At 38.5% G+C, this 13,567-nt stretch overlaps 1 protein-coding gene across 1 annotated transcript; it reads left to right on the top strand.

The window, feature by feature from the left end:
• Positions 1-364: 364 nt before the first annotated feature.
• LOC110447365 (dehydrogenase/reductase SDR family member 11-like) lies at positions 365-9,468 on the top strand. The gene is made up of 7 exons (XM_021492993.1): positions 365-546; positions 5,122-5,325; positions 5,857-5,951; positions 6,225-6,354; positions 7,565-7,654; positions 7,791-7,856; positions 9,244-9,468. The coding sequence occupies exons 1-7, from the start codon at positions 415-417 to the stop codon at positions 9,283-9,285; spliced, it is 759 nt and encodes a 252-aa protein (XP_021348668.1). The 5' UTR covers positions 365-414; the 3' UTR covers positions 9,286-9,468.
• The last annotated feature ends 4,099 nt before the right edge of the window (positions 9,469-13,567 follow it).

The raw sequence follows: 13,567 nt of genomic DNA, 5'->3' as shown, positions 1-13,567 counted from the left end.
ATATGCTTACATTTTAACTACAGAACAATTGTTTTATTTTAGTTATTTGTTTTTAAATGATTTATTTGTTTACAGCGTTTTGTCACGGAATTAGATTAGATTGTTAGTAAAGTCCGTGGTTCAAACGTATTCTCTGATTTTTCGATATTATCAACGGAAGCGTTTTATAATTCTCAAAGTTCAAACTGCATTCACCGTTCTGTTAATAGTTTACAAACAAAAAGCTAATTAAGAAATACCTAATTAATGTAGACACGTTGACTCTTCATGGACATAACATAAACTTTTATAATAATCATAACCTGTCTTATGTGTGGTAAACATGTGCATCGACTGCGTCGTAGGGCAAAGGCAAGGCCAAGGCCAAGGTCACGCGCTACAAAGTTCAGAGATCGACTATACACCGGTGTAATAATGGAGCGTTGGACAGGGCGTGTAGCTCTTATTACGGGTGCTTCAGTAGGAATAGGGGCTGCTCTGGCCAGGAGACTAGTCCAGCATGGAATGTTAGTGATTGGCTGTGCACGAAATGTACAGAAGATCCAGGTACGTTTAAGAATATTTAAAAAATATATGTTGTACCTAGTGTGTACATGTACATTGTCGAAGGGAAACAACTCTTACAAAAATGTTAGAAAGTACAATGGCGTGAATACCCTTCTATAGAGCTTGAAAAAAATTCTACTACTAAACTAGGCCCTAGAAGCAATCTCTCGAAATCTGTGAAATCCTTTTAGTCTGATTATTACCAAGTTAAACACGAATTTTTATATGAATAATATTAAATTTTGTACTTCACAAACTAGATTTTGATTTAGAATTCTACATATATCGGACTAAAATTTTCAAGAAGATTTTTTTTATTCTTTCCTTTTTATAATCCCGTCGGTAGACAGTACGTATTATGTTTTCACGCGGGTGGGTGGGCTCTGCTCAATAACTTGAGTGATTCTGAATGGATTCATTTCAAACTTCATCGGATGGTTCATTGCTATGAAAGTTAGGACAAGTTCGATAACCAAAATTATTTGCTGATTATTTACACAGTTATGGCCCTTTGAAGAATTGCCGAAACAGTTTCCGCTCAATAGCTTCAGTGATTTTGAATGTATTAATTTCAAACTTCATAGGATGGTTCATTGCTATAAAAGCTCAGACAAGTTCGATCACCAAAAATATTCGCTGGTTATTTACGGAGTTATGGCCCTTTGTAGAATTGCAGAAACAGTTTCCGCTCAATAACTTCAGTAATTTTGAATAGATTCATTTCAAACTTTGTAAGAGGGTTCATTTCTATGAAAGCTTGGGATAACCGAAATTATTCGCTGGTTAATTACGGAGTTATGGCCTTTTCTAGAATTGCCGAAACAGTTTCCGCTCAATAACTTGAGTAATTTTGAATGGATTCATTTCAAACTTCATAGGATGGTTCATTGCTATGAAAGCTCGGACAATTATATAACCAAAATTATTTGCTGGTTATTTACGGAGTTATGGCCTTTTCCAGAATTGCCGAAACAGTTTCTGCTCAATAACTTCAGTAATTTTGAATAGATTCATTTCAAACTTCGTAGGAAGGTTCATTTCTATGAAAGCTTGTACAAGTTTGATAACCATTATCCGCCTGTTTTTAAGGGGCCCTTTATAGAATTGACGTAACGGTTTCTGCTCAATAACTTAAAGTTTATTTCTATGAAAGCTTACAATAACCAAAACTATTTGCCGGTTATTTACGGAGTTATGGCCCTTTGTAGAATTGCCGAAACAGTTTCCACTCAAAAACTTGAGTACTTTTTAATGGATTAATTTCAAACTTGGTAGGAAGGTTCATTGCCATGTAAGCTCGGACAAGCTTGATAAAATTTATGCACTTATGGCCCTTTGTGGCAAACTGCTCATTCTTCATCTGACGGGCGTATCATGTACCGTCTCGGGGAACTCTTGTTTACGATTGATACAGACGGTTAATTAAAAAAGAAATTCATAAATATATGTATATATGATTGAAATTGTTTAGTGTATGCTTGAGCATGTATGCTACACCACTGCTGTAGAGGATCTGGTTTTGTGCAATCAGCATTGTTAGCTTCATGAGAAGTTGTTACATCTCCAATGTAAAAACATGTCAGTACTTTTGCAGCATTTGATAACATTTTTGGCAATGGGGACTTAACTTGGATACTGCTTTAGTACATCTGTGTGGTTATTGTTTTATTATTTGTAGCATTCGAGGCTGTGAACTATTTCTTGATACATGATTTTCACACCTTTATTGATATTTAGGAAAAATGACAAGCCTAAAACAAATCTCCTGCGCAAACATGTGCCCAGATGAAGCATTTTAATACACTCTACTTTAAAACATACATGTGAGATAGCTAAATTAACGTTTGCATAAAGTCATGATCGCCTTCTACTTCTGTGCTGGTGAATACTCTTAAGCAGTGGCAAAGTGTGGGGGCTGGGGAAGCTAGAGGCTGGTGGTTTGATCCTTGGCAGAAGTACATCATACTTTTATTCTGGTTAGCCTACAGAGGGCGTCTGTGGCCCTATATCTGTGGTGTTAGGGACCAGAGTTAGAGCACAGGTCTAACAACACACCTAAAGTATACAATTGTATTATAAGTGTATTGACAGACAAGGCTAGTACCTGTGGTAAGAGCCTGGCATTGGTACAAACAGAGAAGTATTATAAGTGTATTGACAGACCAGGCTAGTACCCGTGGTTAGAGCCTGGCGTTGGTACAAACAGAGAAGTATTATAAGTGTATTGACAGACCAGGCTAGTACCCGTGGTTAGAGCCTGGCGTTGGTACAAACAGAGAAGTATTATAAGTGTATTGACAGACCAGGCTAGTACCCGTGGTTAGAGCCTGGCGTTGGTACAAACAGAGAAGTATTATAAGTGTATTGACAGACCAGGCTAGTACCCGTGGTTAGAGCCTGGCGTTGGTACAAACAGAGAAGTATTATAAGTGTATTGACAGACCAGGCTAGTACCCGTGGTTAGAGCCTGGCGTTGGTACAAACAGAGAAGTATTATAAGTGTATTGACAGACCAGGCTAGTACCCGTGGTTAGAGCCTGGCGTTGGTACAAACAGAGAAGTATTATAAGTGTATTGACAGACCAGGCTAGTACCCGTGGTTAGAGCCTGGCGTTGGTACAAACAGAGAAGTATTATAAGTGTATTGACAGACCAGGCTAGTACCCGTGGTTAGAGCCTGGCGTTGGTACAAACAGAGAAGTATTATAAGTGTATTGACAGACCAGGCTAGTACCCGTGGTTAGAGCCTGGCGTTGGTACAAACAGAGAAGTATTATAAGTGTATTGACAGACCAGGCTAGTACCCGTGGTTAGAGCCTGGCGTTGGTACAAACAGAGAAGTATTATAAGTGTATTGACAGACCAGGCTAGTACCCGTGGTTAGAGCCTGGCGTTGGTACAAACAGAGAAGTATTATAAGTGTATTGACAGACCAGGCTAGTACCCGTGGTTAGAGCCTGGCGTTGGTACAAACAGAGAAGTATTATAAGTGTATTGACAGACCAGGCTAGTACCCGTGGTTAGAGCCTGGCGTTGGTACAAACAGAGAAGTATTATAAGTGTATTGACAGACCAGGCTAGTACCCGTGGTTAGAGCCTGGCGTTGGTACAAACAGAGAAGTATTATAAGTGTATTGACAGACCAGGCTAGTACCCGTGGTTAGAGCCTGGCGTTGGTACAAACAGAGAAGTATTATAAGTGTATTGACAGACCAGGCTAGTACCCGTGGTTAGAGCCTGGCGTTGGTACAAACAGAGAAGTATTATAAGTGTATTGACAGACCAGGCTAGTACCCGTGGTTAGAGCCTGGCGTTGGTACAAACAGAGAAGTATTATAAGTGTATTGACAGACCAGGCTAGTACCCGTGGTTAGAGCCTGGCGTTGGTACAAACAGAGAAGTATTATAAGTGTATTGACAGACCAGGCTAGTACCCGTGGTTAGAGCCTGGCGTTGGTACAAACAGAGAAGTATTATAAGTGTATTGACAGACCAGGCTAGTACCCGTGGTTAGAGCCTGGCGTTGGTACAAACAGAGAAGTATTATAAGTGTATTGACAGACCAGGCTAGTACCCGTGGTTAGAGCCTGGCGTTGGTACAAACAGAGAAGTATTATAAGTGTATTGACAGACCAGGCTAGTACCCGTGGTTAGAGCCTGGCGTTGGTACAAACAGAGAAGTATTATAAGTGTATTGACAGACCAGGCTAGTACCCGTGGTTAGAGCCTGGCGTTGGTACAAACAGAGAAGTATTATAAGTGTATTGACAGACCAGGCTAGTACCCGTGGTTAGAGCCTGGCGTTGGTACAAACAGAGAAGTATTATAAGTGTATTGACAGACCAGGCTAGTACCCGTGGTTAGAGCCTGGCGTTGGTACAAACAGAGAAGTATTATAAGTGTATTGACAGACCAGGCTAGTACCCGTGGTTAGAGCCTGGCGTTGGTACAAACAGAGAAGTATTATAAGTGTATTGACAGACCAGGCTAGTACCCGTGGTTAGAGCCTGGCGTTGGTACAAACAGAGAAGTTTTTTAAGTGTATTGACAGACCAGGCTAGTACTTGTGGTTAGAGCCACAAAGAAGAAGTGTGACAGGCTTTGATTTTACATGTAAGAATGGTTGCCTTTTTGCTTTGCTTTCCTGGACTTGTAAAGCAGTGGATTGCAAATTATACTACTTTTAGTGACTCTGGTTTGAGCTCCATTTGAGACACACTACTTATCAGCTTCTCTCCTTTTACACATGGTCACTTCATCAAAAGTTTTTTGTCTGGTGATAGAAGCATGTGGTTTGTAGGAACATAGGGATCCCCATAGTGGGATACCTAGTATAGAACCAATACTAGCAAAATACATTTGTAATAAACTATTTATCATATAGCTAATAGGCTACAGGCTACGTACATGACAGTACTGAATAACAAAGAAAAGTCCTTCACATCCATGTGCAGTATATAGAATCCACTCAGTTACGGTAATGTAGTTAATAAGTATTACATTTTCTTGCATTCTTTGTATTTAATCCCTTTCCCTCAGTTCCTGAATGTAAATGTTGATTTTATATATGCTCAGGAACTAGCCCTCGAGTTGAAGAGTGAGAAGGGCACTCTGACGGCCATCAAGTGTGATGTCACTAAGGAAGAAGAGGTGCTGGCCATGTTCACCAAGGTCAAGGCTGACTTTGGAGGTGTTGACATCTGTGTCAGCAATGCTGGCCTTGCACACGACTCCCCAATACTGACAGGGGACACACAACAATGGAGGGAGATGTTGGATGTAGGTACCTCACTCCATGTCACATGACATATACTGTATACCAGGAGGTTTTCACTGCAGTTCAACTTTCACCTTTTTGCCCTTTGTAATGAATGTGAAATTATCATTACAGCAAATAGATACATCATTATACACTTAATAAAATATGGAGGGCAAGATTAACTCTGCTAAACCTGAGTTTTAGTGGCAAAGAGAGAAAGTTTGACTGGGCTAGCTTAACGTTTCCTGGTCTGTTGTAGGTCACCCTGACTGCCATCACATGACACGTGACCTTAGTCTGTGTCACATGACATAGGTGTCACTGGCTGATAGTATAACTCAAAGAGTTATGTGACAAAGCTAAACAAATTTAGTCTTCGTAACATGGGAAGGCAACAGTTATGGATAAAATGGTTTGATGTGGTATTTAATGCTTTGTGAATAAATGTTAAAGACTTGAAATATTTATCCACCAAAATGTTAATCTAATATTAGCAATAAAAAAGGGAATGTTTTTGTAATATTTAAGGTACGTTTTTTTCTATTTATCAGGTGAATGTGCTTGGTCTGGCAATATGTTCCAGAGAGGCTGTCAAACAGATGCGAGAGAAAGGGGTAGATGACGGCCACCTTATTCTTCTCAACAGGTAGTTACACTGTGATGGTTTTTCTTTGTAACATAAATGGATGCTGGTTAGTTTGAAATGGCAAAAACACAGATAAGCAATAACATTTTTTTTAATGGAGAATAAATCATAAATAAGGATGCATATGGGTCAAAGTTACAGTTTAGAATACATTTTGTAGTGTATGAAATGAATTTGTCATCAGAACCAATGTTGGATGTGACGTGAATATTTTAAGGTAATAAGGTAATGTAATGTACTTAAATGTTTGCTGCTACTTTGTTTTTCTGGCAGTATGTCTGGTCATCGAATTATCAACAGCAGTCCCGGACATTTCTACTCTGCCACCAAGTTCATGGTCACAGCCTTAACTGAGTGTCTGAGACAGGAACTCAATGACCTCAGGTCTCACATCAGGGTCACAGTAGGTACCACTGTCACATGTATGTCTGATATCACATGATGTATGTCTGACATAACATGATGTATGTCAGGTATCACTTGATGTATGTCAGACATCACATGATGTATGTCTGATATCACATGATGTATGTCTGATATCACATGATGTATGTCAGGTATCACATGATGTATGTCAGACATCACTTGATGTATGTCAGGTATCACATGATGTATGTCAGACATCACATGATGTATGTCTGATATCACATGATGTATGTCTGATATCACATGATGTATGTCAGGTATCACATGATGTATGTCAGGTATCACATGATGTATATCAGACATCACATGATGTATGTCTGATATCACATGATGTATGTCAGATATCACTTGACGTATGTCAGGTATCACATGATGTTTGTCTGATATCACTTAACGTATTTCAGATATCACATGATGTATGTCAGATATCACATGATGTATTTCAGATATATCCATTGATGTTTGTCCCTTAATAAGGTCATCATGTGCACTAGCCTATTATATACCACTCTACTGTCACATGATAACTTCAATTCAGGAAAATTGTTCAGGATACCAGATATTAGATATGTAAGAAAAGCTAAGTTGAAGTTTTTTCCCCCTGTATTTCAAAGCATGATTTCTGGTAACATGCACTTCTTGTTGTAATACATTCAAAACAGATATATAATCCTAGTATAGCTGTCGCATTGCATCTTCATAGGCAGGATAACTAAAAAAGTCACATGTGCTTCATAAGTTTGACTATCGGTGACCAGATAGCTCTTGTAGTTTGGGTAGAGTTAAGAGGTCCCAGTCTGACCTTTTGTTGGTTAGAGAGTTCGGGTAGAGTCTGGAGGTCTCGGTCTGACCTCTGTCATTAGAGAGTTTGGGTAGAGTCTGGAGGTCTCGGGTCTGACCTCTGTCGGTTAGAGAGTTCATGTAGAGTTTGGAGGACAGTCTGACCTCTGTTGGTTAGAGAGTTCAGGTAGAGTCTGGAGGTCTCGGTCTGACCTCTGTTGGTTAGAGAGATCGGGTAGAGTCTGGAGGTCTCGGTCTGACCCCTGTTGGTTAGAGAGTTCAGGCAGAGTTTGAAGGACAGTCTGACCTCTGTCGGTTAGAGAGTTAGGGTAGAGTTTTGAGGTCCCAGTCTGACCCTGTTGTATTTTCCTCTCCTGTATTGATATTATCTATTCCTTCTCATCCAGGGCATCAGTCCAGGGATGGTTTACACTGAGTTCCAAGGTAGGATGTTCAAGGACGTGAACAAGGGAGACCAAATATGTACTGCCTACAAGGTAAGGAGACATCTTCAAGTGCCCTAGTACAAAAAAATCATACTACACTCCTAAAGTTTGCAATTATGATACAGAAAATGTCTTTCATCGACATATCTGTGATAAAATTTCACCTACATTTGCTAATATGTTTCAGACCCTGGAAGCTGATGATGTGGTAGATTCCATTATATACGCAATAGGAACTCCAGGTCATGTTCAGGTATATATACTTGCCAGGAAAATATGTTGTATAGAGTTTCTCACGTTTGGACAGTGTAAGGGAGACCACCCTAGTTACATATCTAGTGCCGAGATTCTTTGTAGGTTATTTACCCTCATAAATTTTGTATTGTACATGTCAAAGATTAGGTTTCCATGATAGTTTTGAGGGAAGGTACACATACATATGAATGGGTAAGAGGTATTTAAGCTGGCTTTTGGCTTACATTTATAGTTTCAAGTAAAGGAAAATAACCTCTCACAAGTTAGCTCACTTGTGTGTGTATATAGTTAGCTCACTAGTGTGTGTGTATAGTTAGCTCACTAGTGTGTGTATATAGTTAGCTCACTAGTGTGTGTATATAGTCAGCTCACTAGTGTGTGTATATAGTTAGCTCACTAGTGTGTCTATATAGTTAGCTCACTAGTGTGTGTGTATAGTTAGCTCACTAGTGTGTGTATATAGTTAGTTCACTAGTGTGAGTATATAGTTAGCTCACTAGTGTGTGTATATAGTTAGCTCACTACTGTGTGTATATAGTCAGCTCACTAGTGTGTGTATATAGTTAGATCACTGGTTTGTGTATTTAGTTAGCTCACTAGTGTGTGTATATAGTTAGATCACTGGTTTGTGTATTTAGTTAGCTCACTAGTGTGTGTATATAGTTAGATCACTGGTTTGTGTATATAATTAGCTCACTAGTGTGTGTATATAGTCAGCTCACTAGTGTGAGTATATAGTTAGCTCACTAGTGTGTGTATATAGTTAGATCACTGGTTTGTGTATTTAGTTAGCTCACTAGTGTGTGTATATAGTTAGATCACTGGTTTGTGTATATAATTAGCTCACTAGTGTGTGTATATAGTCAGCTCACTAGTGGTGTATATAGTTAGATCACTGGTGTGTATATAGTTGGCTCACTTGTGTGTGTATATAGTTAGCTCACTTGTGTGTGTATATAGTTAGCTCCCTTGTATGTGTATATAGTTAGCTCACTTGTATGTGTATATAGTTAGCTCACTGGTGTGAGTATATTGTTAGCTCACTAGTGAGTATATATAGTTAGCTCACTAGTGGGGTATATAGTTAGATCACTGGTGTGTATATAGTTGGCTCACTTGTGTGTGTATATAGTTAGCCCACTTGTGTATGTATATAGTTAGCTCACTAGTGGGTGTATATAGTTAGCTCACTGGGGTGTGTATATAGTTAGCTCACTTGTGTATGTATATAGTTAGCTCACTAGTGTGTGTATATAGTTAGCTCACTGGTGTGTGTATATTGTTAGCTCACTAGTGTGTATATATAGTTAGCTCACTAGTGTGTGTATATAGTTAGCTCACTTGTGTGTGTATATTGGTAATGATATTACTGCTGTGTGTTACAGGTCCACGACATCCTACTTCGCCCTACAGAGCAGAGTTCATAGAGGAACCAGTCTAATGCTCAGCTAGTTATAATAGTACTAGACGGAAAGGACCTTGGTCTTTGACTCAGCTAGTTATAATAGTACTAGACAGAAAGGACCTTGGTCTTTGACTCAGCTAGTTATAATGGTACTAGACAGAAAGGACCTTGGTCTTTGACTCACCTAGTTATAATAGGACTAGACGGAAAGGACCTTGGTCTTTGACTCAGCCATACAGAAGTTACTGAGGGAGTTTACATGTAACTTGGTTTTAATACTAGAGAACAAAATGTTTAAGGGGAGCAATTTAAGTCTTTGAGTAAGCTAACCTTAACATTAAACTGCAATCTAGAGTGCTTAAGTGTCTGAAGGAGCTGAACTTGATCTAGGACAACAGTTTGATTCATTATATAGAAAAACTATATACATGTACATGTACATTATGTACATCAATTTCAAAACGTTTTAAGTCCTGATAATCGGACAAATACAATTTATTTTATATATTAAACAGGTGAATAAAAAATTGTTGCGATTTTTTATTGAAATTGTATTCACCCTCATTTTGATGAGGAGGTGGCGTTATTCTTACCCTCAAGAGGATGTTGATGTTAAAACAAACTAGAAGCTTAGCTTTTGGGAGCGAACTACATGCATATCATGGATTGGGTCAACAGTGTGTAAATGGGACTTATCATATCCATTCACTGCACTTGATGTCACCTTTAGAGTACTCCTTCCGTTTTAGACCCAAAATAAGGACTCCATAAACAATCTGTCTGTAAACTTTTCTGCAAACTGCAAAGTCTGGTCAACGACATAGATTCGCTTTCCATCTTTCTGTCAACAAATGTGTTTGTTGAGCTGTCGGATGAATACAGCACATGACAAACAGCGCCGTCACATAAAGATTGCAATTCTGAGACCCAATACCCCAGGAGATACAGAGGAAATTGATGAGCAAAAGAAAGACAGTGAACAGTATCGATGGGAAAGATGAAGTAACACATACACACGAGTGGGACTATAACTCCAGACAAAAAAAGGACGTATTTGGTGGATACCTAAAACTGCTACATAGGGTCACCGATTTAATTGTGGGTTCGAATGGGGAAAGTGCTAGAACCTGTAAATACCATTGCAAAGTCTCCAGCTTAACTTTTTGAAATTAATCATATTTGAGTATATTTTCATTCACTAAAACCTACATTCTGTCTACCTAGCATAAACTGTTCTGATGGTACACCATATAGCCGCAACCTGAGGATTGGACAACGATGTTCAGCAGTTCTAGGGTTATTGTATCTATCAGCTGAATTTGATGTCATTGATGATTGATCATGGCATATTGTTCATACTGGCTTCATTCAAAACTGGTTGGATGCATCTGCAAATATAAACCTCCCCTTCATTAAAATGCTTATGATATCCAAATGAATATGATCGTCAGACTTTGGGATAAATGGGACAATTTATCGGTTCGTTTTGAGGTATGCTTGTTAAATGTGTTTCAATACTTCTGTGTTTACTCCCGAACAAGAAAAAAGAGCTTACGTTCGTTATGCTCAGAGTTGGTTCCGGTGCCACGAAGACTGCACCATCTCTGAAGAACTCGGGTGTTTTCTGTAGTTCAGAGACCATTGGAAAACAAGACATCAGTTACTAAATAATTTACTTTCAAGTCGGGAATGGTGTGCTTCTCATACTTTTAGTTCATGGTCATATAAGGAAGTGTCACCATGTATGCATGTTAACGTTATTTGCCCCCTAAGCTTGCTATGTGGCGCGTAGTCCGGATTATTCTAACGTTTTATCGAATAAAACATGTGTGCGAAAGTGACGAGTTGTTTCTAAAATATCAGTTTGAAGTGCGCTCCGGGCGCGGGTCGCATATTTCCCGCATATTATAGAGAGCAGGAGTTCTGACGTTAATCGACGACAGACCGATATGAAAAAAGTTGATAAAACGTCAGAATAATTCGGACTATGTGGCGCCGATCTAATGGATCTTTAGATTGCTTCCTCAGTAAAACAATATACACCATGCCCAAGGCATATACTGCAAAGTATTCCACTCAACAACATAGGAAAAGAAAGAAAATGTTTGCAATACAGGACACTGTAGAGCAAATCCCCAATTATGCAGGGGTTCCTCCATTGGTTGCAGCAGGTATATTCTTTTCTTATAAATTCAACGACCTATAGGTTTTCACTTAAACGTAACCCTGAATTAATTAATTGGTTTAGTAGACAAATCAGATGTCGGACCGTCACATTGAAAGTCTAGCTGTTGTTACCGAACATCCCCGAAGGATAATAGAAAGAGTGCGGTAAGTTTACGAAGAAAAAGACATGCATTTTCATTGGTTAAAAGAAATTGTTTAATATCCCATGTTACATTCAAGAAATTCAAGTGTTCGCTATGAATGCGGGACGCACTGTACATGTACATGTTTTGCTTCAATTGGGACTACGGCTGCGTTAGCGCCAATATTCATAGGGTGGGTTATTTGTCAGCCTATTTTAAGGGCAGGCGTCATTTTCACATGGGGTAAAAAAAAAAGATAAATATGCAACCGCCGAGGAATATTGACAATATAATGTAATTAAGGCTCGGCGTAAGTTTTTGTTTTACTTCGTACCTCATAATTCTAAAACCAATCTCAGCTCATTAGACATTGTAAGGGAGGGAGGCAATTCAGTTTTCACCGACATTGTAAGGGAAATAACCTTTCCTGTCTTAGTTGAAAAAAATAGTGCTAAAATGTCCAGTGGTAGGTAGCCAGATACTAAATGCAACGGGTTATACGTCTCTGATTGATTTTTTTCATTGTGTGATCATCATTCCGGTTTCCACGGATTCATTTGTCACACATTTGGTCTTACTATGTCATGTTGCACAAAATGAAGTTGGATACCAGTCTTGGCCATGGTACTTTTTCAAAAGGACTCTATCTAAAGTGTTTTGCTCCTTATTTTTTAGGTAAAATCCCCAAGTGGAATTAATCATCGATATATTATCCTAATTTTGGTTGTTTATTTTATTAAATTTTCTTCCGAAAAAAATATTTTAGTTTGGTTCCTAGTAAATAAATAAACTCCTAATGTCTATCTTGCGTGAGAAAAAAATTATCGGAATAAAACTTGAATCTTTAAATATATACTAAAGCTGTAAAAAAACACACCACTTGGCAGGGTATGGTCATCCGACCCTGATAGAGGTATGTGTGCTTTTGACGTAACAATTATAAAGCTGTATGCATGATGAACGCACTCAAACATTTGATAAATGCATGTTTATTTAATTATTTTTTTCAATGTGATAACATTCATTTATTGATATAACTTTTCCCCAAAGTTTCCTGATTTGAAAACATTAATTAAAATGTGATGGTTATTGTTATTCTTGCAAATGTATTTGATTAAACCTTTTTTAATTGTAGCACCAATACTACGGATCGCTGATCTAAAGGTACAAACGTCTCTATCATATGGTCATATCATTGATGCTGTGTGTGATATCATTTATTGTCAACAATTCAACACCGAGTTCGAAACTGTTTGAGGTGGAGGGGTGTAGCTAAGACAGTGTAATACACAACTACAATCACAAGTTTGTGACGATCGGAATATGTGCACATACCGGTTACAGTGTGCACTTGAGGGTTGCCGTTACTTGCATATCTACTATTTTTAAGTCTAGGGCAGAGAGGTGTCACGTGCGCTGGTGACCCCCAATTGGATCCGCCTCTGTCGCTGGGTCACTTGACGACTTCTTTTTACCGGCCTATCAGACTTATGCCCCCCCCCCCCCTCGGGCTCCCCTCCCAACACAAACTACCACATCTTGCGATGAAAAGTTGGAGACTGCAAGTGGCCCAACTCTTGATTCCTTATACCAACTGATTATCCAGTGAATATAGTTTTTTCTACTGTAACAATTATCTTTTTGTTAGATTTATCACGGACTTAGATCTAATCTAATTCCGTGGGTTAACCGTACAAAATAAAGAATAGTCATTGTCAGTTGTACATGTGACGTCACGGACACCCTGAATGATTATTATAATAAATATATTCAACAAAAGGCACATATACAAAGCATTACTTATACATTTTCATGAGATGTTATATATTTCATAAAACAACCAAGGTTGACACATAAATAAGTGACTGTTATTACTAGTTGGCACATAATTAAGATATTCATTTACAATTTTACCACGGAATTAGATTCGATTAGATTATCTAAGTCCGTGATTTTACTAATAGAATTATTACAGTCTTACTTTTTGAATGTTCA

This window comes from Mizuhopecten yessoensis, unplaced genomic scaffold (genome assembly GCF_002113885.1).
Source record: "Mizuhopecten yessoensis strain PY_sf001 unplaced genomic scaffold, ASM211388v2 scaffold3339, whole genome shotgun sequence".
Taxonomy (NCBI): domain Eukaryota; kingdom Metazoa; phylum Mollusca; class Bivalvia; order Pectinida; family Pectinidae; genus Mizuhopecten; species Mizuhopecten yessoensis.
This window is presented reverse-complemented; position numbering and strand designations above follow the sequence as displayed.

Coding starts and splice junctions, on each gene's coding strand:
- LOC110447365 (XM_021492993.1), top strand. CDS start 415: ATGGAGCGTTGGACAGGGCGTGTAGCTCTTATTACGGGTGCTTCAGTA. Junction 547..5,121: donor GAAATGTACAGAAGATCCAG/GTACGTTTAAGA, acceptor ATATATGCTCAG/GAACTAGCCCTCGAGTTGAA. Junction 5,952..6,224: donor CACCTTATTCTTCTCAACAG/GTAGTTACACTG, acceptor TTTTTCTGGCAG/TATGTCTGGTCATCGAATTA.